The sequence below is a fragment of the Hylobates moloch genome, unplaced genomic scaffold, assembly GCF_009828535.3.
Source record: "Hylobates moloch isolate HMO894 unplaced genomic scaffold, HMol_V3 SCAFFOLD_8, whole genome shotgun sequence".
NCBI lineage: Eukaryota > Metazoa > Chordata > Mammalia > Primates > Hylobatidae > Hylobates > Hylobates moloch.
The window spans coordinates 66131471-66157199 of record NW_026652283.1 but is presented as its reverse complement, the minus strand read 5'-3'; the positions used below and the strand labels follow the sequence as shown (position 1 = coordinate 66157199).

At 41.1% G+C, this 25729-nt stretch overlaps 1 protein-coding gene across 2 annotated transcripts in view; it reads left to right on the top strand.

Moving 5' to 3' along the window:
• The window catches only part of MPZL1 (myelin protein zero like 1), a 70145-nt gene that overhangs the window by 30794 nt on the left and 13622 nt on the right, over window positions 1-25729 (top strand). Inside the window, exons 2-5 of one of the 2 annotated variants that reach the window (XM_032161090.2) lie at window positions 13117-13283; window positions 19960-20173; window positions 20921-21053; window positions 23748-23850. In XM_032161090.2, coding sequence (XP_032016981.1) covers window positions 13117-13283; window positions 19960-20173; window positions 20921-21053; window positions 23748-23850 — 617 coding nt within the window. The remainder of the gene's footprint in view (window positions 1-13116; window positions 13284-19959; window positions 20174-20920; window positions 21054-23747; window positions 23851-25729) is intronic. The other variant, XM_032161091.2, reaches the window with a different exon arrangement.

The following is a 25729-nucleotide window of genomic DNA, read 5'->3' as shown; positions in this document are numbered from 1 at the left end:
GCAGGGGAGATTGTGTTTTTCACTGAAAGGTGTGTCTTCGGTAGACTACAGCCATAGAGTCATGTGAGAATTACTGAAGAGTGTGGCAGAAGATGAGGTGGTAAGATCAGGGAGGGCTTTGCCAAAGTCACATTCAGGTGGAGTCTTGAAATTCTGTAAGCTTTCAGATGTGGGCCTCGTTCCAAGCTGTGTGAGGATAGCCCTGAGGTATGCTGGCTGCGTGGCATGTTGAGGGAAGTGAGAGCAAGCTGATACCAGCTCACTACCAACAGCCTTTGCCAAATGTAAAGCAGGAAAAAGAGGGTTACTTTGAAAAGCCTAGTGTGCCATGCTGAGAATTATGGACTTTATGAAGCAATGGAGGAGCTTTTAAATGTGTTTTCAATAAGAAATTGTCATGGACAAATCTGCATTAAATTCAGATCTCATTAAGAACGTGTCCAAAGGATAACTCGACAGTAAACACATCTCAAAAGTACCCATGGCTGTAAAAAAGGCGAAGTATTTCTTTCTCCATTTAATTTACCCTCCCCTGGGTGACTGGTTTGTGGTTAGGCCGTTTTTCTAGCTGCAGCAGACTGGTTTTACACCCTGAAGTAAACTTGAACTTCTTTTTTTTTTTTTTTTTGAGACGGAGTCTCACTCTGTCACCCAGGCTGGAGTGCAGTGGTGCAATCTCGGCTCACTGCAAACTCCGCCTCCCGAGTTTAAGCGATTCTTCTACCTCAGTCTCCCAGGTAGCTGGGATTACAGGCGCCCGCCATCACGCCCAGCTAATATTCGTATTTTTAGTAGAGATGGGATTTCACCATGTTGGCCAGGTTGGTCTCGAACTCCTGACCTCAGGTGATCCACCTGCCTCAGCTTCCCAAAGTGCTGGGATTACAGGTGTGAGCCACCGCGCCTGGTCTTTGAATTTCTTAAAACCAAGCAGAACAGTGATTTTCAAGCTCTCTTAGATTCTAGCAGCTGGAGTTTATTTATTTATTTATTTGAGATGGTCTCACTCTGTCGCCCAGGCTGGAGTGCAGTGGCGTGATCTCCATTCGCTGCAACCTCTGCCTCCTGGACTCAAGCAATCCTACCCCCTCAACCTCTCAAGTAGCTGAGATTACAGGTGTGCGCCATGAGGCTCAGCTAATTTTTTGTATTTTTGGTAGAGATGGGGTTTCACCATGTTGCCCAGGCTGGTCTTGAACTCCTGAGCTCAAGCGATCCACCCACCTCAGCCTCCCAAAGTGCTGGGATTATAGGCGTGAGCCACTGCACCTGGCACTGCTGCACTTTGGAGCTTCCAAATGCTTAGTGCATATTTCATTTGTTTCCAAAGTACATTTTAAACCATTAAAATCACAATAAAAAATAGCACACACACTTGTGGGTGGTTATATAAATAATTTGTGGACTTTGGACACCAATGTCGTGTTAACTCAGGCTGCCAGTGCAGTCTTCAGAATAAAGTAGATTTTTGTAATTTCTCTGCTGACATGTAAACTTATACAAGTGTGTTATTGATTAAGAAGCTGAGTAGAGCACTGCCCTGGTATTTTGAAAAGTTCAGGTTCATGCATGTGCACTAATAACGTATTTTACAAGTGAACATACCTATACCTACAGTCAGTCAAATGCCAGGCAAGGCGTGGCTCATCTGCTTCAGGCATGGTCTTATTGTACAATAGCATCATAAGTGATGTATGTATGCTGGGTAGTAATTACATATTTCAAATCACCTGGGGGCCTTTTAAAAATCCTGATACCCAGGCCATACCCCTTACCAATTAAATCAGAATTCCTGGAGGTAGGGGTGGGACCCAGGCATTAGTATTCTTTTAAGACTTAGACTGTTTAGAGCAGTTATGGTTTACAGCAAAATAGAGCAGAAGGTACAGATTTCCCATCTGTCTCCTCCATGGCCTCTCCTATTATCGGTATCCCCCACCAGAGTGATACATTGTTACAGTTGGTGAACCTACAGTAACACATCATTATCACCCAAAGGCCATTATATTTACATTAGGGTTCGTTCTTTCTGTTGTACGTTTTATGGGTTTCAACAGATGTACAATGACATATATCTATTATTATAATATCATACAGAGTAATTTAGTATTTTTCAGTAGTTTCAGTAGGCATCAGTATTTTTAAATTTTTTAAAATTTTTGCTGTATTTTGGAGGAGAGGAATATACTCTTATTGCCATCAACCATAGACGTATTCTTTCCAATCTCTTGTTCTGTCCTTGTAGTAATAATTGTATTGTCTTTTCTGGTTTCAGTTAAATTTTGGTTCACATATCTTCAAACATACTATAAACCTGGTAAGATTTGAGAGCCCAGAAAGATAGATTTGAGGTACAGTGGTCTTTTTCCTGAAGAGCAATTTTATCAGCACCTGGGAAGTGTAAAATATGTGAGAGTGTTATTTTCTTATCTATCAGATATGCCTCCAGAGCTTTCAACATGTTCTTTATGTTAAGCGTTTTAGTCCACTGTACTCTAGCAGAAGTAAAATCTGATTTTTCCTACCAAAAGTTTCTTATTTTCATCTGCTTGCTAAGGACCAAGAAATGTTTGGATGCTTTATGCAGATGATACAATTCAAGCTAACTGCAACTGGGGCAGTTGTGTTGCCTGCTTCGTGTTTTGAGCCTTTAGTATTTAATGGAAGCCCTGCACTGTGCAAAGTCTCCTAATAGCACTTTGTGCATCGCAGGGGCCAGGCACGGTGCTTCCGCAGCCGCACTGTAGATGTTTGTTTATGTGTCTCTACTAGGCTGTCAGTACATTTAGAGGCTGAGTCTCGGTGTGTGTTTGAAAGAATGAATGGTTGATTGAAGAAAGGAGACCATTTGCAAGAGAGAGAGAGAGATGAACAGTACATATATAGAGGAGGGCAAGAAGAAATCCCAGGGCTCTTGAGTCAAGTGATTAGTTCAGTGACTGGCCTGATTCAGGACCCTTTGAGCATTTCTCATTTGAGAAACAGAAAGATCTTTGTTGGTACCAAAAAGGTTAAGGATAGATATGTGGCCAGCTGGACATCCATCGTAAGTGGAAGGAACTGACTCTGAGAGGGATTTGGTAATCTTGTGTGTTAGTAAAAGTACATGGATTTTTTTTTTTTTTGACAGTCTCACTCTGTCACACAGGCTGGAGTGTAGTGGCACAATCACAGTTCACTGCAGCCTCAACCTTCCAGGCCCAGGCAGTCCTCCTATCTCATCTCAGCCCCCTGAGTAGCTGAGATCACAGGTTTGAGCCACTATGCCCAGCTATTATTTTTTTGTAAAGATGAGGGCTGGTCTTTTTTTTTGAGATGGAGTCTTGCTCTGTCCCCCAGGCTGGAGTGCATGGCGCGATCTCGGCTCACTGCAAGCTCCGCCTCCCGGGTTCATGCCATTCTCCTGCCTCAGCCTCTCCGAGTAGCTAGGATTACAGGCGCCCGCCAACATGCCCGGCTAATTTTTTGTATTTTTAGTAGAGACGGGGTTTCGCCATGTTAGCCAGGATGGCCTCGATCTCCTGACCTCGTGATCTGCCTGCCTCCGCCTCCCAAAGTACTGGGATTACAGGCTTGAGCCACCGCGCCCGGCCGAGGGCTGGTCTTGAACTCCGGGGCTCAAGCCATCCTCCTGCCTCAGCCTCCCAAAATGCTGGGATTACAGGAGTGAGCCCACCTTGTCTGGCCAGATTTTTTTTTTTTTTTTTTTTTTGGTAATCAATTATTTCAAAAGGTGAGTCTCCTTTGCGATGATTCTCTCACACAGAAAGATGATTCTTGGAGGAAACATATCTAAGTGTCCTCCAAGGTAGTGTCAGCATTCAAAGTTGACCCTGAATTATCTCTGCAGACACTTTGTGTTGGGCATTATGCTGAAGCCATTTGTTGTAGAGCAAGTTGATTTTTATGGCTGAGCTTATCTGAGTTTAGTTTGATATATTGTATTCTTTCTTCATTCATTCATTCACTGATTCATTCATTTTTCCTGACATTCAAACAAATGTTTTTTGAACACATTGTGAAAGGGCCAGGCATTTGTCAGGTAATGAGGGTATAACAGTAAACAAGGTAGACACAGCCCTTTGCCTTCTTAGGGGTGCATTCAGCCGGTCATTTAAGTGGGGTGTGAGGAGAGCATTGACAAGGAAAGGACAGGATGTCGGGGAGCACAGGGTAGGGAGTGTGGGGCAGATGCTAGGAGGAAGTCCCTTGAGATTAAGGCCTGAAGCATAACTTTAGACAAAGAGTGCAGAAGAGTGTGTTCCTGACTAATGAAAAGCTTAGTTTATTAATACTTAGGGCTTGTTGAATGGAGGATACTTTTGCAGCCTTCCCCTACTTTGTGCCATCCAGCCGAGAGAGGTCCACAATAGCAGCCCTGATTCGCGGGAGGAAAGAGCCCACTTCAGCTGCAGGGTGGCCCTGTTCCCAGGAGAGATTTGAGTCTGACCCCACAGTGGCAGCGAGGCAGCTCTGTGCCTGTGTTATCTCCACCAGCACACGTCATTGAGTCAGTTTTAGTTTATCCAGCCTGATTGTAGAAGTCATAGTAGACACTGTGAGGGAATCGTGTGGAATTTTCACTGGAGCATTCTGAAACTTAAAAAGTAAATCTTTTATTGCTTTACTAATGTCTTCCTGTGTCTCTCTTTTTAAAAATTTTTATTGTAAAAAGTAAAATATATACCAAAGAGTGTATGTGTGTACAGTTTACATGTCAGTATTAAAATAAGCACCCATGTACTCATGACCAGCCTAGGAAATAAAACATTACCAACAGTGTGTACCTTTCACATCCTGCCTCCTCCACCCTGTTCCAGTTGTAACTACTACCCTGAATTTGTATTTAGTGTTCTCTTTTGTTCCTCTCTTCTAGTATGTTTTAAAAGGTCATATTTATGCTTATTAGGAGATATTACAGTATCAGACTCTTGCTGTGTACCAACAGAGAGCAAGAGATAGGTCAGAATGCTGTTTAAATAAATTGCTTGATTATACTCTTTTAAGCAGGAGTTTATACTGGTAACATCAAAGTGCGTAAAAAAATTCAAAACAAAAGCCTTTTTCAATTTCAAGGAAAACCTTAACAAGGTGTGTTGAAAAGATAAGGTTTTTAGGGGTCGGGTGAGGTGGCTCACACCTTTAATCCCAGCACTTTGGGAGGCCAAGGCGGGTGGATCACTTGAGGTCAGGAGTTCAAGACTAGCCTGACCAACATGGTGAAACCCTGTCTCTACTTAAAAAAAAATAGAAAAATTAGCTAGGCATGGTGGCGCACGCCTGTAGTCCCATCTCTTCAGGAGGCTGAGGCCAGAGAATCACTTGAACCCAGGAGGCGGAGGTTGCAGTGAGTTGAGATCGCTCCACTGCACTCCAGCCTGGACAACAGAGCAAGACTCTTGTCTCAAAAAAAAAAAAGATAAGGTTTTCACAAACCAGTATGCTATAAGTGGACCCAGTAGTAACATGACATGGAATTGCTTCAACCAGTAACAGCTTTAAGATCCCTGCCTATGTTCCCTGCTGTGAACGTGTTTATTTGTTCCTAATAATGCTGCCACAGTGTATTTCAAATTATTTTATGGTATGAGAGTTTGAATTTCCTTGGAGTAAGATCATCTCAGCATGTAGTTGGGAGACATTATTTACTCTTGTTTCAGTAATTCAGAATATTGAAATAGGTCAGTCATGTCAGGAAATAGCCTCTTAGGTGAACCATTCTTGAATTTGCCTTTTTCTTTGTGATTGTGGTGGATATTGTTTTGTTTTCTATCTTTGCTTTTTTTTTCTTTCTGAAATGTTCTGGTTGTCCATCCAAATTGTAAGAATATTACATTTTGAATATCCTTTGATTATTGTAAAAATGACCCCAGTCAGATGATTCCACAGACTTTTTGATTACTTGTCAAATGACTTTGCGGGCTTTTTTCATTTGAATTGATTTCCTGTTTTGAGGGTCAGTATCACTTCATTGCTAAATGATACCTTTGAGCAACGCGGTCATTTTAGAAACCTTATTCTCCGGAGTACTCTAAGAGAAGGGTTGTTTGGATTATATTTGTTTATATTCTTGCCCTTTAAACTGTAGCATAACTCAGCAGGATTCTGTACTCCTTATAGAACCGTTCCCCAGAGAGAAAGTAGGCTCAGCTCTCATTTCCATGTTGAAGTTTGTATGCAAGTTTACGTGGAGCTCAGAATCCAAAGTTGGCAGGATATGAAAACGTTTGTATATCATTTAATCTATTTTATTTCATTTCATTTCTGTGTTTTTATTCCCAAAGCAATTGGTTTTATTCAGGAATCAACAGACTTTTTTCAATCCATCTATGAGTTTTTAAACCAAAGCTTTACTACATTTCACAGCCATTTTTGCCACTGTGCCATAATTATAAATCCTCGGCCTCAAAGAAACCTATTTAATATCTTATTCAGATTGAGATTCTAGTCTTTAGTGACATGGAATGTAGATTAGAACAATAGTTTCTGTATATCTCAATGGTCTTTATATTTGCATTTTTAGCCATTTTAACTAGCCCCTAAAAACTCTCTTTTATGACTCTGTGGATGAGCTATCTGAATTCAACAATAATTTTACTATGTATTCCCATAATACTCCTAGTCATTTAAAAAAAGGCAAGGGAATGGACAAAGCAAATCATTCCCAATTGTTTAAGAAACCAGTGAACTCATCCCTTGCACAGTCTGCATAGAATACAGCCTGAGAGGGAAACCTGTGATTTAGTGTCTCTCTTTACCCACACAGGAGAACACTTCTGACAAGATGCCATTCATGCTCATCGTAGTTGGTCAGAAACTGCGGCTCTGTGCTTGGCAAAAGTTAATTTGGATTTTAGATGCTGTGTGCAAGGAAACCATGTGCAGTTTTAAGCAAGGATCTTCACTGAAATTTCTCCCTACAATCAACTACACAGAGCACCCAGCTCTCAGCATTTGACACAGTTGGCCACTCTTCCCTTGTCTCTCATGGCATCGTGATTTCCTGGTATACCTTTGGTCTCTTTGTCCATAGCATTGTCTATCTGGGGTACACTCACCATAGGCAGAGGAAAAACATGGTAACCAGGGTGGCTGCTGCAACATATTTGAGGGGGTCAGGGTAGGCAGTGAGGTCCGAGAGGTAGCCAGGAGTTAGCTCATGTAGGACTTTGTAGGCCACATGAGGACTGGCCTGATCTGGCTGATGGGAAACCCATAGAGGATTTTGAGTAGAAGAGTGATATGATCCAACCTGAATTTTAATGAGATCTCTTTGGCCTCTCTGTGGGCTAGTTGCTGTGAAGTGGGGAAGGCTGAAGGAAGCAGACACCAATTAGGAAGCTATCAATACTTAATCCAGGTGAAAGGTGACAGTGGCTTGGACCAAGATGGTGACACCAAATGAGGCAGAGAGATCAATTTCTAGATAGGTTTCTTTTTTGTTGTTTTGTTTTTGTTTTTGAGACAGCGTCTCGCTCTGTCGCCCAGCCTGGAGTGCAGTGGCACGATCTCAGCTCACTGCAAGCTCTGCCTCCCAGGTTCATGCCATTCTCCTGCCTCAGCCTCCCGATTAGCTGGTATTACAGGCGCCCGCCACCACACCCAGCTAATTTTTTTGTATTTTTAGTAGAGACGGGGTTTCACCGTGTTAGCCAGGATGGTCTTGATCTCCTGACCTCGTGTTCTGCCCACTTTGGCCTCCCAAAGTGCTGGGATTACAAACGTGAGCCACCACGCCTGGCCCCTCTAGATAGGTTTCTAAGTAGAGATGACGTGTGTAGCTGACAGCTTGGAGGAAAGTTATGCAAAAGAGAGAAGTCACAAAATAGTCCAGGGTTTTGGTCTCAGCCACTAGAAAACCAGTGTTGCCATTTACTGATTTGGAGAAGACCATGGAAAGGAAGTTTAGGGGGTGGGAATCAGGAGTTTAATTTGGACATATTAAATTTGAGATGATGCCAATTACATCCAAGCAAAGTTGAATAGGCTGTGTGTGTGTGTGTGTGTGTGTGTGTGTGTGTGTGTGTGTACAGTTGTCATCAGCATTTGAAACTGAATGAGGTCACCAAGAGAAGGAATGTTAAATAGATAAGCAGTCAGAGAAATGATCTTGCCTCTTAATCATATAGAGGTCAGGAGAACCAGGGAACGAGCAGTCAGTGAGGTAAGAGAATCAAGAGGGAGAGGCATTCCAAAAGCTAAACTGTTAAAAAACAAAAAAAAAAAGTTTTAGGAGGGAGTAACTTTCAAAGGTTTTAGATAGGGCAATAAGACAAGATTTGAGAATTAACCATGGAGGTCATTGCATTCCTTAACAAAAACAGTTTCTGTGGAGTAACGGAGATGAAAGCCTAAATTGGATTTATCCAAGAGAACAGAGAAGGAGAGAAATTGGACACAATGTGTACAGACAATTCTTTCAAGATTGGTAAAATAAAGGAGGACAGGCCGGGCGCGGTGGCTCACGCTTGTAATCCCAGCACTTTGGGAGGCCCAGGTGGGCAGATCACGAGGTCAGGAGATCGAGACCACGGTGAAACCCCGTCTCTACTAAAAATACAAAAAATTAGCTGGGCGTGGTGGCAGACGCCTGTAGTCTCAGCTACTCGGAGAGGCTGAGGCAGGAGAATGGCGTGAACCTGGGAGGCGGAGCTTGCAGCGAGCTGAGATTGCGCCACTGCACTCCAGCCTGGGCAACAGAGTGAGACTCCGTCTCAAAAATAAATAAATAAATAAATAAAGGAGGACAAAGGGGCCAGAGCTGCAGGGAGATGGAGGGTCAAGATTTTTTTCTCTAAACCTGGGATATAAATATAAATCTGTATGTTTATATTGCTGCTGGTGGTAATTCAGTAGTGAGTGAAAAATTCAGAAGAGGGAGAATTGCTGGATCAATGAATGTTCTTAGGTAGGCAAGGGATGAGATGCAATGTGCAGTGGAGAGGTTCATCCTGGAGAGGGATGCAGACAGACACTTTCTACATAGGAGTGCAGAGAAAGCAGAATGGGCACAGATGCAGGGAGGTGGGTACCTATGGTGTCTGGACATAGGGAGGTTCTCTTCTCATTGCTTCTGTTTTCTCAATGAAATAAGCAGCTCAGTCATTAGCTGGGAGTGAGAAACCAGAGGAAGTGGAAATTTGAGGTTAGAGAGGAAGGTTTAAAATAGTCCTCTAGGGAAATGGAAAGCAGATGGATTAGGGCAATATGGATGGATTGCTAGACAGCATTAAGAGTCCCTGTAAGGTTAGTGACCATACATTTAAGGCAAAAATAGTCAGTAGGATTGTGTGCTTTTGTCTAGCTGTGGTCAGCCACCCTGGTGGAGATGCAGAGTCGGTAGAGAATTGAATTTAACCAGGATAGAGGTTGCAGGTGAAGGCCCTGAAGGGCGAGGCAAGAGAGCTGATTGTGTATGCAAGGGGGTGAGTATAATGGTGGCCTATGGGATTTAGTCTGAGTAAGGCAAATAAAGACATGCTGGGATTTTAGTTTCTGATGCAGCTTAGGGGTCAATGAACTCAGGGTTTTGGAGGATATTGGAAAGCTAAGAAGTGGTCAATTAGGGAGTAGAGAAGCCTGAAACTATGATTCTGGAGTGGGTGCTGGTACTGATGATAGGGTCTACAGCTAGTGATTCTCAGCTGGGGGGATTTCACCTCTGAGGAGGCATTTGCAATGTCTGGAGACATTTTTGGTTGTCACAACTGGAGGCAGAGGAGATACTGCTGTCATCTGGTAGAGGCCAGGGGTGCTGCTCAACATCCTACAAGGTATAGCACAGTTTCCCACAACAAAGGATTGTCCATCCTGGTTGTCAGTAGTGCTGAGGTTGAGAAGCCCTGGTTTAGGGTATAAAAGAAAAACTTCAGCTGAATTAAATTTAAAGGAGTTTAATTGAACAAAGAATGAATTGCGAAATGGGCAGCCTTCTGAGCCAAGGTAGGCTCAGAGACGCCAGCGCAGCCACGTGGTGGAAGAAGATTTATGGACAGAAAAGGAAAGTGATGTACAGAAAACAGGAGTGAGGTACAGAAACAGCCGCATTGATTATAGCTCGGCATTTGCCTTATTTGAACACAATTTGAACAGTTGGCTACATTTGATTGGCCAAAACTTGGTGATTGGCACAAAGTGATTGGCTACGGCCTGTTTACACCTATACTTGTTACAGTTCACAGTGTACAGAAAAATCCTCAGGCCAAACTTAAAATATGTAAGGAAGCAGCTGTAGGCTAAACCTGATTGAACAGGTATGACCATAGGAATGAGTGGCTAGGGTAGGCCTGATCTTACCCAGATTATTGGAGAAGATAAACAGACTAGAGTTTTAGAAGGTTTATCTTATGACTGATGAAATCTCCAAAAATGAGGACAAGAGTAATATTAGAGAAAAGCGTAGGTAGCCAGGGATGGGAGGAAGTTAATTTCTCAGTGTGTGGCGTCATTTTCTTTTTCTTGAGCTAGCTGATGGGCTAGCTTTGGATTTCATAATCCTGGCTAAGAGCTACATGTTCAAATTAGCCAAAGAGTGTTGTTGTTTTTTAAAAAGCCACCTGTTTATTACCTAGCTTTGGTATAACGAAATCTGTGTCTTAAATATATGCCTAAAAGCCATTTGGGAATTTGGTTAGTCTTTTTGCTCAAAATTCTGTGACTGTAAACTTGGACACTTGGTCTAATTCCATCTTTAAATAATGTCTCAGGATGACAAGTCTTGCAGCCAGGCCTTGAGGAAGGGATCTGGTTTAAGAAAATCCTTGAAGAAGGCTGGGTGCGGTGGCTCACGCCTGTCATCCCAGCACATTGGGGGGCCGAGGCTGGCGAATCACCCGAGGTCAGGAGTTCGAGACCAGCCTGGCCAACATGGTGAAACCCCCGTCTCTAATAAACATACAAAAATTAGCCCGGCGTGGTGGTGGGTGTCTGTAATCCCAGCTACTTGGGAGGCTGAGGCAGAGGTTGCGCCAGGAGGCAGAGGTTGCGCCACTGCACTCCAGCCTGGGTGACAAGATTGAGATTCGGTCTCAAAAAAGAAAAAAAGAAAGAAAGAAAGAAAAGAAAATCCTTGAGAAACCTTATTTATAGACTTTTAGAGACTGTGGCTTTCTGGTGCTCATCACCATGGAGAAAACTAGTCAAAATCATACAGAGTGAATAAGGGTTGCAAGCCGGTGCTGCTTCCTGGAATAAGCTGGTTCACTAGTCTAGTCTTGTGCTTTGTCCTTCATTTTGAACTCAAGTGCCCTGGGGCTGCTTTTCTGCCTACCCACAATAGCAAGGAACTCTTTTGTTTGCCATCTCCTCTGAAAGAAATGCTTGTTTTGAGGTTTGGACCACAAATAATAATCTATTGTTCCCTATAATAATAATCCACCCTCTTTAGCAGAAAAAAAAATCTGCTTGATGCAGTATGGCTATCAGTTTATTTAAAAGAATAGCCAAAAGCACCCATTGTGTCCTGAGAATAAACATTTGCAAGATGGTTGGGAGGAATGGGGGAGTACTCTTGTTCTCCTTGGCTGAGAGTCAGTTAAGTCTTCAAGGAGAAAAAATTCTGAAAATGACCATCAGTCCTGGCTGACAATACTCTTCCTTCTTCTGCCCGTCTGTTACATTCTAAGAATTATTGCAACACTGCAGATATTTATTCCAAACGATTTCTTTAAAAAATATCGAAGATGGGTATTTTTAAGTTACCAATTTTGGGCCAAATAAGTTTTTTTTTTTCTGACTTTCTTTTTGTCTGTGAAAGCATTTCTTTTATAGCAGTATGTTCAAATTAGCAATCTTTAGCAATTTGGCAAATACTTTTAACAGCAATCTAACAATTCCTGCAGTTGCCTATGATTGCAGATCTTGAAAAAAGAACCATTTTTATATTCCAAATGGTAGACACATTTTAATTACTCTTTCCTGGGCTTAGGCTAACTGACAAAACTTGATGGGTGAAATGAAAATGATATACAGTGTAATCAGCTGTTTACTTACCTAGCACAGTGAAGTCTTATGGTAGGTATGATTTCACTAACAAAACCAAAATATGCATTTTTCTTCCTTAAGTTCTTTACAAGAAAAGGATCACTTAAATAATAAATGTGGCTTTAAAATGAAGTTATATCTTACGATAGTTTTAATTGCATTACATATGGATGATGAGAAAAGTTCAGTGTGATAACAATTACATAACAGATGAGCATGAGAACTACTTAAAGAAATAAAAATACGCCCATCACCTCATTAAAAATAGACCATCAGGGAAGCCACCAAGAAGTCCTTCAGTAGGTGAATGAATAAACTGTGGTACATCCATACAATTTGTATATTATTCAGCAATAAAAAGAAATGAGATATTATGCCACAAAAGGACATGAAAGAAAGTTAAGTGCATATTACTAAGTGAAAGAAGCCAGCCTTAAAAGGCTACATGCTGTATGATTTTAACTAGATAACATTCTAGAAAAGGCAAAACTATAGAGACAGTATAAGGTCAGTGTTTGCCAGGGGTGTGGGGGAAAGGAGGGCAGGAATAAATTGGTGTAGCACAGGGGATGCTTAGGGAGTGAAACCATTCTGTATGATACTATAATGGTGGAGGCGTCACTATACACCTTTGTCAAAATCCATAAGATCTGCAACACTAACGCAAATCCTAATGTAAACTATGGACTTTGGTTAACAATGATGTAACCATATTGGCTCATCAATTAAAACAAATATATAACACTAATGCCAGATGTTAATAATAGGAGAAACAGGATGGCCGTGGGGGAGTGAGAGAATATGAGAATTCTACCTTCCATTCAGTATTTCTGTAAACCTAAAACCGCTCTTTTAAAAAGTCTATTAGTTAAAAAAATAAATATTCAATATAGCCAAACTAATAAAAATATCTTAACTAAAAAGCAATACAAACCTAAACCATCAGCAATTATTCTGTTTATAGTGCTATTCTGATTGAACTTAGCTATAGAATATGGTGCCAGAAATATGTAATGGCAGTGAATTACTGTATATATCCCGTAACTTTGCTGTATCTTTTCTTGTCTGGCAAAAATGCACAGTGGTATTCATGCTAAGTCCTACTTTTAACTACCCTTATTCCTTTCTCTTCAGTGACAGCTGGAGTATCAGCCTTGGAAGTATATACGCCAAAAGAAATCTTCGTGGCAAACGGTACACAAGGGAAGCTGACCTGCAAGTTCAAGTCTACTAGTACGACTGGCGGGTTAACCTCAGTCTCCTGGAGCTTCCAGCCAGAGGGGGCTGACACTACTGTGTCGGTAAGAATGCTTGACTGCTCTTGGCTAGTCCTACCTCACAGGTTTCTTTACTGCTGTATAATTAGTGATCCATTTTTCTGATGGTTCATTTCCAAAATGAGTGTATTTGTTATCTATTATAGACTTCAAGGCCTTTCTCTTGCTTCAGGATAAAATAAGTTCAGCATCTCTTAAATGCATCTGGTTTCCCTGTCTTTGTTCAGTTCCTCTCCACCATCAAATCCCATTCTGAAATTGATCTTAATTGACCACACTGACTCTAATCAGGATTTATCCTGCATCTTTTCATCTTTTATTGCCGCATATTTATTGATATTTATTTTATGTATTACCAAATTTTATATACATATATATGTATGCACCTTCTGATTTATCTTTTTTTAATTTAGCATATAGTCCATCTGATTTAGCAATATTGATTTGGGAGCTTACTATGTAGTGGGTTATGTAGGGCCTTCAGAAATGTCTAAAACAGAATCCTTGCTCTCACCCAGAGATGATTAGGAGGAAGGCTGATATATAGATGACTTTGGAGTAAGATGAAGGATGTAACAGAAATACAGCACCAGAGGGTTGAAAAAAGGGTTAGTTAGTAACTAGTGGAGTGCTGGTTATGCAGTGGGTGTTTATTTATTTTTTATTTTTTTTTTATTTTTGAGACGGAGTCTCACTCTGTCACCCAGGCTGGAGTGCAGTGGCGCGATCTTGGCTCACTGCAAGCTCCGCCTCCCGGGTTCACGCCATTCTCCTGCCTCAGCCTCTCCGAGTAGCTGGGACTACAGGCGCCCGCCACCACGCCCGGCTAATTTTTTTTTGTATTTTTAGTAGAGACGGGGTTTCACCGGGGTCTCGATCTCCTGACCTCGGGATCCGCCCGCCTCGGCCTCCCAAAGTGCTGGGATTACAAGCGTGAGCCACCGCGCCCGGCCTGCAGTGGGTGTTTATTAAACATGAACTGACTATCTTGGTTCTGGTCTGTAAAATGGAGACGATAAAACCTCCCACACAAGGGTGTTAGGAGGATAAAGTAAGATTATACAAGATAAGTGCTCAGGAGAGTGTCTAGCTCTTGAGTTACTAAAATACACAATTGGTTGTTACTGTTGTTCTCCCAGCATGTGGAATGCCCTTCATATGTTGGCACATATTTTAGTACTGTTGCATGTTTCAGGTTGTCAGTATTTAGCAAAGACAGTCTGTCATCTATCTTTAAGAATGCCCAATTCTTCTGAATGGTGAGTTACATTGTTGATCACCACCTAGATGTTGGGCCTGTCATATGCCTATGCCATTTAATCTTGACAGCTCTATGAGGAAGACAGGGTGGGGAGGATGGGAGACACTGACTCAAGAGTTATTCACCCATGGCCACACCACACAGGTTAGAATTGTTTAAACTTCAATACGGTATGATTTCCCTTATGTATTATTTCTCTCTCAGGTAGAAAAATCTGCTAATAATATTTACAGCCTCATAGGTTTTAGGGATTACCTAAGGCAGTGCTTCTCAGTAGTTTTTAAAATTTATTTTTAAAAGGAGGCTTTTCACATTTTTTCTTAATCTCTGCCCCCTTCCATGAAATGTTAATATTGTAGATATCCTCTGCAACTGTTTTACATATAAAAGAGTAAGATTTTCTCAAAGCTTCCCACCCAAGAGCCAGTGTTTGCTCCCTTGGGGGAGAATCTCCCCTATGGAGAATGCATAGTCTAGAGGTCTTTATAAGAGAGGCCTTCCCTTACAGTAGCTATAAGGGTGAACACAGGAATCCATACAGATACCATGGAAAGACATACAGAGGCATTCTCTGCTTTACATAAATATGGCATCAGCATAGAACATAACACTAATGTTCCCATAGAGGCAAGATTAAACACATAAGTTTACTCAAGAGAGTCCAAAGAACTATTTAAACATTTAAAGATTTCCCACTGAAGTCTTCTGCAAGAGTGGGTGTGAGAGCCATTATTTAAGTCCATAGAAAATGAAGCAGTTATCAGGAAGACACCCAGAGGTAATAGCTTTCTTTTAAAGAGCAGTTCCATTTATGCTGGAAACAGCCTTGTCATGTGGGTCCATGAAGGTTTACATAACTGAAAACTTAAGAACATGCTGTAATTCTGATTAATATTTTTAGCTAATCAACTTATACTTACACACGGGTCTGATTGCAGTTAATCCCAGCATGTTCAGTTATTGACATAGGATCCTTTAATTCCAAAATGTCGGAACACATTTAATAAGATGAGTGGGTTGCTTTTTTGTTTTTATAGGTTTTACAGGAAAAGTATATTCAAACCCAGTATATTCAAAAGCCGTACTGTAGATGGCTTTTTTGGCCCATGGCCTCGGGATCCACATGTCTGAAACTGAACTCATTTTTTCTCCCTTCTGTTTCCCTTTTCTGCTTTTTTTTTTTTTTTTAGGGTAATTGTGTTCATCTACAGATGAGCTTTGTAATCATTTTGTTTTGTTTTGTTTTGTGTTTTCTGTCCTTTCCTTCCCTGTCCCTTACCACTTGCCTTCTGTCCCCAAGAAATAAGAACCTTTGCTGGTTCTTCCTACTTTGTTTCTGGCGTCTAGCTCTTTGTCAGCCTTCCTGTGTCTCTGCTGTCTATTGAGCAATGTTAACTGTGTGCCTGGTCTTGTGCAGTAGCCCCTTGTTATTCTTCTGCTTCTGTTTTTTTCACCTTTCAATCCAACCCTCATATGCCAGCAGGTGTGTAGTCTTAGAACAGCTCTTTCACCTTGCCACTGCAGGTTGTCAGAAACCTAGATTCCCATTGCTGACAGCATTTGTCTAGAATTAAAAGCTCATTACAATTTGGCCCAGCCTACCACTTTAGCCTCACTTCTGTTCTCTTGTGGCATCACTTCCAGTTTAGTAAAAATGCTTTGTGCTTTGCTTTCCTACTTCTGAACACTTGTCATTTAAGCTGTACCCCATTTTTACCCTCTGTCTCCTCCATAATGCCTCTTTTTTTTTTTTTAATCTTTTAGCCCTTAAAACTCACTACCCTTATCTGGGCCATTCCTGTAATACAGATCCCTTAATATGACAATTTTCCTCTTCTTCTTCCTGAATATGGGTGTTTTAAGAGGACATGCCTGTCTTACATCTTTACTATACCTCATAGCTTTAGTACCTCGGCTTGTACTTTAAAAATATTGATTGATAATGATTCTAGTCTTTTCTGTGAATTTTTCACTGTTTTATTTCCATCTCTCACTGGTTTGACCAAGACGTTATTCCTCAGTTTGATTCAGCAAACTATGTAGTTCCTGCTGTGTCCAAAGTGCTAAGGAGTACAGAGAAAAATACATCTTATCCTCTGCCTTCAAATGGCCCCCAGTCAATGAGGGAGCCTGACTGAGGGAGCTGTCTTAGAACCAGTGCTGAGAAACAGCATCATGTAACTCATCCCCACTGGTTCAGAAATGCAAGGCAGGGAATATGTGGAGATGTTGTGGGAAGGGAAGGCAGAGAGCAGGTGATGGAAGGATTCATTTGCAAAGCTGAGAGTTTATGGTTCATTTTCTAGTGAAGAAGAGAGAGTGAAGGACTTTGAACAGATAAGACATGATCCCACCTGAGAGGCATTAAACATTGGAAATAGCGTAAGCTTTGAAATCAGAGCTGAGTTTGAATTCCATCTCTAAAACCTATGACTTTGGGGAAGTCACCAAGGTTTCCTGAGCCTCACATTCCCTATTTATGAAATATCAGGTAGGCGAATCTCACCTCCTAGGGTGGTTGTGAGGGCTAGAGAGTTGTTGGGAGACAGTTTTCCATGGGTCTTTCACGTTTTTGCACACCTTGCTAGCAAAGGCACTGGCTGCCTTTGTTCTGGACTTTTTTTATACAGTAACTAGCTTTGGAAGGCAGAGATGATGTTACCCTCTGGAGCAGAGGACAAATTTGTGTATTCTTGAGTATAGTAAAGGTAGCGTCTCCTTTCAGGGCTAAAGTCAGACATGTCTTCTGCCCCTTGTAAGAGATTTGTGTTCCCTGAGCTTGGGGTTCCTCCGCTGTGATGCAGTGCCTCTGCCTGCACAACATCCACGTCAGCCCCTCCATGTCATGGCTGTGGGACTTGCGGGGCAAGAGGAACAAACACATGCTTTCTGCTCATAAGGTTCTTTGTTTCTGAGTCTTCTTCATGGGAGTGAAGATTTCACAGGAGTCCGTGTCTTCTGTCAGCATCTCTGAACCTGTGGCCAACTAACTTTGTTAGCTTGTAAGTAGGGTAAAATCTCAGACCCTTCATGGTTCTTAACAAGCATTTAGGTCATATGAAATGCAGAGTAAATATTTGATAAATGTTATAATATTAACCATTATTATCAGTGATCATTTGGGCATTGTGGAAGATGATGAGTTAGACTTACCAGTTAAGAGGCCATAGTCCAAGATGATGAAAACATAAAAACAGATATTATCAGTGGGAACTGAATAGAGAGAAGAGAGAACTGAGAGAAACTAATGAGACAAATTGACAATATTGGGGGATTAACTGTATGGGAAGAAAGAGAATCAAGGATTACTTCAAGATTTATGGTTTTGGAAAGAAACAGTAACCATCAGTGAAGACGCAATACATGAAGAGGGGAAGATGAAGTTTGTAAGAGAGGGTGACAAGCTTGGGGGAGTGGGGCAGCCAGGTGGTAAAGTGAGTAGGCAATTGGGCAAGGAGTCTAGAGCTATTGATGGAGAGAGAGGTTTGGGAGTTAAGAAAATCTAGATGATGCTTGTGATAGTTTACTGAGAATGATGTTTTCCAGTTTCATCCATGTCCCTACAAAGGACATTAACTCATCATTTTTTATGGCTGCATAGTATTCCATGGTGTATATGTGCCACATTTTCTTAATCCAGTCTATCGTTGTTGGACATTTGGGTTGGTTCCAGGTCTTTGCTATTGTGAATAGTGCCACAATAAACATACGTGTGCATGTGTCTTTATAGCAGCATGATTTATAGTCCTTTGGGTATATACCCAGTAATGGGATGGCTGGGTCAAATGGTATTTCTAGTTCTAGATCCCTGAGGAATCGCCACACTGACTTCCATAATGGTTGAACTAGTTTACAGTCCCACCAACAGTGTAAAAGTGTTCCTATTTCTCCACATCCTCTCCAGCACCTGTTGTTTCCTGACTTTTTAATGATGGCCATTCTAACTGGTGTGAGATGGTATCTCACTGTAGTTTTGATTTGCATTTCTCTGATGGCCAGTGATGATGAGCATTTTTTCATGTGTTTTTTGGCTGCATAAATGTCTTCTTTTGAGAAGTGTCTGTTCATGTCCTTCGCCCACTTTTTGATGGGGTTGTTTTTTTCTTGTAAATTTGTTTGAGTTCATTGTAGATTCTGGATATTAGCCCTTTGTCAGATGAGTAGGTTGCAAAAATTTTCTCCCATTCTGTAGGTTGCCTGTTATCGCAAGGACAAAAAACCAAACACCGCATGTTCTCACTCATAGGAGGGAATTGAACAATGAGAACTCATGGACACAGGAAGGGGAACATCACACTCTGGGGACTGTTGTGGGGTGGGGGGAGGGGGGAGGGACAGCATTAGGAGATATACCTAATGCTAAATGACGAGTTAATGGGTGCAGCACACCAACATGGCACATGGATACATATGTAACAAACCTGCACATTGTGCACATGTACCCTAAAACCTAAAGTATAATAATAAAAAAAGAAAGAAAGAAAATCTAGATGATCATTAAATCATAGGAATGGATGAGTCTGCACTGGGGTTTTCAGCGTGCTCAAAGGGTTCTGAAAATATTCTGTTTGAATTGCTAATAGAGCTGGTTTCTATCCCCAGCCCCATCATCACCCCGTCCATTATCCAGAACAAAGACATAGGCCTCCAGCATAGCTGCTTGGATTAGAGCCAAGTGTGAGGATAGATCCCCTCCCACTGGGCCTTAACCCTGCTTCCAGGTGCTGAGTTTGACAAGGTTTACTTTGAGAAGACAGTTCCTTTGCTGAAAGCAGGACTGAGGAGAGACTGAGGATTGGAAAGGGAAAGGGGCCAAAGGCTGAACTTTCAAAAGCCGGCGAGAGTATCTTGTGTTATCTGGGCTTTGTTCCTTTCACACACCCATAACTTTTCCATAGGAAACCAGAAGGAAGAGGGAGAAACAGATTAGCTGATCTGAAATATTTAGGATTCTTTTCCTTTGTGCCTCTTGTATCTTAGTGGTAAGCTAACTCAACACTAAGCTTTCTGAAGCCTTGGGAATCACTGGGCCCAATCATGGTGTTATTGGAAGAACATTGGCTTTGAAGACTCAGATGGGCCTAAATTTTACTCTGGGTCCCCAATTTACTATCATTGGGACCTTGGGAAAATGACTTCTCTTGAGTCTCCATTTTGTCTTTTATAAAATTATGGGTGGTAATAATTATATCAATGAAATATTGAGAGGATTAGAGATGATATATGAGTCTGATTCTTCCATTGAAACTTGGCAGGGTTGAGTCCTATGATCTCTAAACTTCTGTCTGGCTTAGATTCCATAACTTGTGATTTGTAATATGATGTTGCATTTCTTTCCGTGTGAAGTCTTTAAAAGAACCTTTCATAGCATGCACATTCCAGAGTTTAGGAATTCTGCCTTTGAGAATAGTTCATGTGTTCCTTTTTTTCTAATTGCAGTTTTTCCACTACTCCCAAGGGCAAGTGTACCTTGGGAATTATCCACCATTTAAAGACAGAATCAGCTGGGCTGGAGACCTTGACAAGAAAGATGCATCAATCAACATAGAAAATATGCAGTTTATACACAATGGCACCTATATCTGTGATGTCAAAAACCCTCCTGACATCGTTGTCCAGCCTGGACACATTAGGCTCTATGTCGTAGAAAAAGGTACTTCCTTGAGTATTTTGGCAGTAATAATGCAGTCTCCTTTATCTCATGTTTGGTTGGAGGACATGAGTTGCATTTCGTGCTGGGTTTGGAGGGAGGATTTCTGCCATACAGTTGTGCTCCCTGTTGCCGTGAACCTGTGGCTCTACCAAACACACTTGGAGTTGGGGAACTTGTTGCTCATTCTGACCCAGAGTGGCTGATTTCTCCGTTTTTATTCCTACCATCTGGCGCCTGTTGGTCTAATTTCAGGAGTATGAAGTTTTCAGTGTTAATTAGAAGAAAGACCAAATTCATTATGTTTGGATGTGATGGGCAGTGGGAAAGAAGGAGATTCATACTGTTTTATATTCTCCAGGAAAAAGCTTTCAACAACAGCACAGTTATTTCTTCCTTTTGATTTTGAGAACAAACAGGAAATGCAGGTTCTGATGTCTCATTTTTGAGACAAAGTCTGCTTTGTCGGAGAGTAGATCCAGGTAAATTCACACCTCCAGTTTTTCTTTAGAGCGCTGAGAGGGATTGTAGGTGTAGAAATGCTTAGTTCCATAATTCATTCTTTCTCATCTAATATTTGCATGTCATGAATTACATAGTAATAGGATAGATAGTAGGGTCTCATAATTTGGATAATAAAAGAGGGTATGGTAACTGCTAAATGAAGATACTTGCTTGTTAATTTAATAAAATTCCATGTTTTCTCTCTGTAGCAATGTACCTTAAAACTATTTTGTTCTTTCTCTCTAGAGAATTTGCCTGTGTTTCCAGTTTGGGTAGTGGTGGGCATAGTTACTGCTGTGGTCCTAGGTCTCACTCTGCTCATCAGCATGATTCTGGCTGTCCTCTATAGAAGGAAAAACTCTAAACGGGATTACACTGGGTAAGAAACACTGTTTTTTTAGGGCAGGGGTGGAGGGAGGGAATCAGGGTTTATAGAAACTTCTGTATTTAATGAAAAAAGGATTTTAAAGAATTAACTACTATTTTCTTTCATGTCAGAATCAGGCAGTCTCCTTAGGAGGTGTTCTAACATGGGCAAGTGGAAATCAGTGGGCCTGCTATTAAATGTGAAATATGATTCTAATCTGTGTTCCAGTTTCCTTCTTAGGTTTGGTGAGATGAGCTGCTCAGCAGTCTGTGCTCTGTTTCAATACCATCCACTATGCAATTAGTATTCTTAAGACATCACTTACCCAGTTTAAGAGTTTAATTTCAATTTCTTGCTAATAAACTGACAAGTTGGTTCTTTCCAGTTAGGAAGTATAAAACCCTAATTAAGAGGTTGTGAGCTGGAATTAGTGGCATGCGCCTGTAAGTCCCAGCTACTTAGGCTGAGGCAGGAGGATTGCTTGAGCCGAGGCGTTTGAGTCTAGCCTAGGCAACATAGCAAGATCTTGTCTCTTTAAAAAAAAAAAGAAAGAAAGAAAGAAAGAAGGAAAAAAGCAGTGGTTTTAATAAACTACCTCCCCCAGCCCAGTGTGATGATGGTGCAGGGCTTTTCCTTTTTGTAGTTCCCCTACCCCACTCCAAGCTTAAGTAGCTTTATTGCTTTGATCATTCTTAGCTGGATTCACCCAAAATGGGATAATAAGAGTTGATAACAAAATATATCAGCAATAAAGAAAAATAGACTTTCTTTTTGTTAATGGCTTCTCAAATGGAACATGTTTAAGCATAGGGTGCGTATCTAATTAAAGGACCTTCTCTTTTCCCCACTCCAGCTGGAAAGCTAACCCATATAAGCTATGTAGAACTCATGTGGTAAGACTGGGAGCAGAGGCTGAATTCAAGTTGATGTAGCATGAGCAGTGTTGCTGGTACACAGATCTAACTTTAACCATCCTGAAGGGACTCTGATGTGAAAGGATTGCATGTCCTGAACTCTCTTGCTGGTGGATGGTGGGAACCTCTATCTATGGGCTCTGCTGATCTAGAGTTTTTAGGAGTGCCGTGTTTTAACAAGTTTGAGTGTTCAAATTCAGATATTACTTGCTTGGAATGCTTCTATTCTGCTGACTGTATCTGCCCCCCTTGCATGGTGAGTGTTTTATGATTAAATATAGCTGGACTGTTGGTTTCAACATGAGACTAATCCAGGGTGGTGACATGCCAGTCTTTGTAGTTCTTGCTTCGGGGTTAATGAGGGGCAGGAAAGAGTTCCTTAGACTCCTGCATGGCATCATGAATGCTGCTGTTCTTCTTACTTTGGTTTTTTTCCTCCTCCTGTACCTTTTCTACCTTGGTGTGCTGGGATCAGATCCTGCTTATCTTCTACTTCTTAAGAAAAGCTGACATAGAAGACACATTGGGACTATAACAGGGCTGGGTCTCCTCTTCCACTCCCACTAGACACATGGTAACTAATCACATTGCCCGTTGCTGTTAATATTCCTGTATATGTATTCAGCCCCTCTCCTTTGTTGATGACTAACCAGCTAGCTCCGAGCTAACCCAACAGCTATTATGATTTGTCCATGAATATGTCACATGTTTGTATTAGAAAGATATTGAGCATACCATCTGGATGAAATTGGATTATCAAGTTACATAGAGTTTTTATGCACATCTGAATATTTGTGCTCTTCATGTAAAATGCCCTTGTGTATGTGTGCGTGTGTGCATTAGTTTTCTTTTTTCATACATGTATTGTGTTATCAATAATTAAGATCCTGACTGATTATGTATTAGAATAATTAAACCATTTTGGTTCAGAGCATGTAGCCTCCCATTTCACAGAAGGAACAGTTTGCAGAATGCATGGTATGCTTTGGTCTTAGTAATGACACTTTAAATGTGATTCTCCCCAAACTCCTAAGTTTTAAAAGTATGTATCAAAAGGCTTTAAGCTGTACTGATGACACATCTCATTGGAAAATCCCTACGCTGTACCCCAGCTTTCTTACTTCCTGGCATTCACTTTGCCTGATTCATATATGAGATAGTGCTTGTTGTTAAAGACGACTGTCACCATGAAAAGGTTCAGCCTGTGTGACATGGCATTCCCTAGTTTCTCATTCATGACTTCCTGGGTTTTTGGGGGGATTTGATTATGGTATAGGTAGGGAATAAAAATATGGAGAGAACAAAATAAGCCAAGACTTGCCTGGATATATATCTGTAATTTAAAACATACATTCAGAAGAGGTTTGCCTTTGATTATAACAAAAGTGAATTGCCATTAAGCTATTAAAAGGTACCATAGAGCTTGTTCCCTTAAACCTTTATCCCAAAGGAGGGTTGATGGCAGGGGGAAAAGACAAACAGCAAAAGGATAAATGTATATTGTAACTAGAATTCCAATATGATTTTTGTAAACTGGGTTGAAGAGGTTGTACCACATTTGTTTCTGTGCCTCCCCCAGTGATGAGTTCATTGACTTAGAAGAATGAGTGAGTGTCAGGTATAGAAAATAGTTTAAAAATACGTGATCGTTTTGATACCCATTGTTATGTTGTCTTTTGTTTTTATATATCTGTTGCTTCATCTTGCCGTCAGTTGCACTTCTGTATTTTTGTTTCTATTTATTTATTATTATTATTTTTTACATTTGTTCTTCAAATTGCCAATTCATCAGCTGCAGTACATCAGAGAGTTTGTCACCAGTTAAGCAGGCTCCTCGGAATTCCCCCTCCGACACTGAGGGTCTTGTAAAGAGTCTGCCTTCTGGATCTCACCAGGTAATGGCTGATTGCGATTCTGCCCACTGCACTGTTCCCTACAGCTTGGTGCTCTGTCACTTCCCTGGGTGTGGAAAAGAATACTGAGCTATGAGAGACAGAGACAGAGACAGACAGACAGACAGACAGACAGAGCTATGAGAGACAGAGACAGACAGACAGACAGACAGACAGACAGAGACAGAGAGAAAGAGAAAGAGTGGGAGTGAGGAATTAAAGGGCTGGCCTAGGAAGACCACAGGAAAATATGTGGTGAAGAATCTGCTTGAGTAAAGATTTCCATGAAACCACCAATCACATAAATTGTTTACTAACAATGTGGCTTCCTTGCCCTAAGCAGAATTAGGAAATGGCTTTGTCAGTAAAAGATTCTTTAATTGCCCAAGGAAATGAATCCAGTGAACGAGATTCTTTCTGTATTGAGGTACTCTGTAAGATAAGAAATTATCAGGGAAAAGTTGGTATTCTTAGTATTGATAATAAAACCAAAATTATTTTCTATGGATTCTTTAGAAAAAATGGAAAGTAAGCATTTATCTGAATAATTAATAGGCTTGATGAACAAGGAATGGTTTTGGTTTCTACTTGTAGAAAGTACAGAAGAGAAACGGGTTTTATTTGGAAGTTAGCATATAATCTAGCTTTGTGTGTTTTGGCTATAGTATTTTAGTTATAACTGTGGCTTGGCAAAAATTCCAAAGCTTAGTTCAGTTTGATTTTTCCGGGGTAGAAAGCATGCTAAAGAATTTGGCCAGTTATAGCTTTGTCCTAAAAAGGTGTTAGCTGGTGGGAATGGAGTTAAGAGGAAATAAAGAGTGTAACAGTGTTTTGTGGGAAAAGTACCCATGGTCTTATTCCATAGTTTTTATATGTGGTGAGGAAACTAAGGCATTGTGATGTTAAATTACTAAAAGTACACACCCAATTAGTGACAGAACTGCGGCTAGAACCAGGTGTCTAGATAGCATGTTCTCTACCACAGCATCAGGCTCATTACTTGTTCCTATTCTATCTGTCTGTCTCTCTCTCACATTACATAATATATGTCAGATACCTCAGTCTACTAATTTGGGTTGTGAACAGGAATAGGGTTGTAAATGAAGACATGAAAGTTACACACAGGCATAGCATCTAAAAAAGCCTTGGAACATTTTTCTTCCGCCCTTGAAGCACTGTGGAAGTTGCTTTTTTGCTGAAAACAAACTAGAAAAAAGAAAAAGAAACTATGGTTTTCAAGACAGTGGAACACAGATTATGCAGCACTGTCATCCCCAAGAGAAAGGAAACAGACAATGTGAGCCGTGTTATTGCCCCAGTGTACTGCCTTGAAGCAGTTTCCACACTGCAGTGTAGGTGGGGAAAATGGAAACCGGGCCCAGCTGTCTCACTGAATTGAGAAGGCAGAAATCAGAATTTGGGGAGGTCAAGGAGGCTAAGATTTATGAGGCTGAGTACCAGAGAAGGAACCATAGAGAGAGCGTGCTAGGATGAACACGAGCACTTCAGAGATTTGGAGCGGGGTCCCCTTGAGTCTTTGTCTGATTACAGAGTTGTATACACATAGGAGAACACTCTTCTGAAACCAGGGGAAGAACTACCTGAAATGTAGTAGGTTGCACAATGCCTGGGGCTCACACAGGTGTGGGACTGGTTTGTGTTCCTAAGAGCCAGAGTAGAGAGACTTATAATACACAGGGTGTTGGTTGGGGTTCTCAACATGGTCATACCTAAATGGGCTAAATTAGCACCAGAATAAAGGATGCTATGGACCCACCATAACAAAGCTTAAAAGGAAGCCTTTAAAGAATCAAACTAATCCAAAAGTAATTTAGTTGCATTTTACAACAAAATCCAACACTCTTTATGCTACAACAAAATT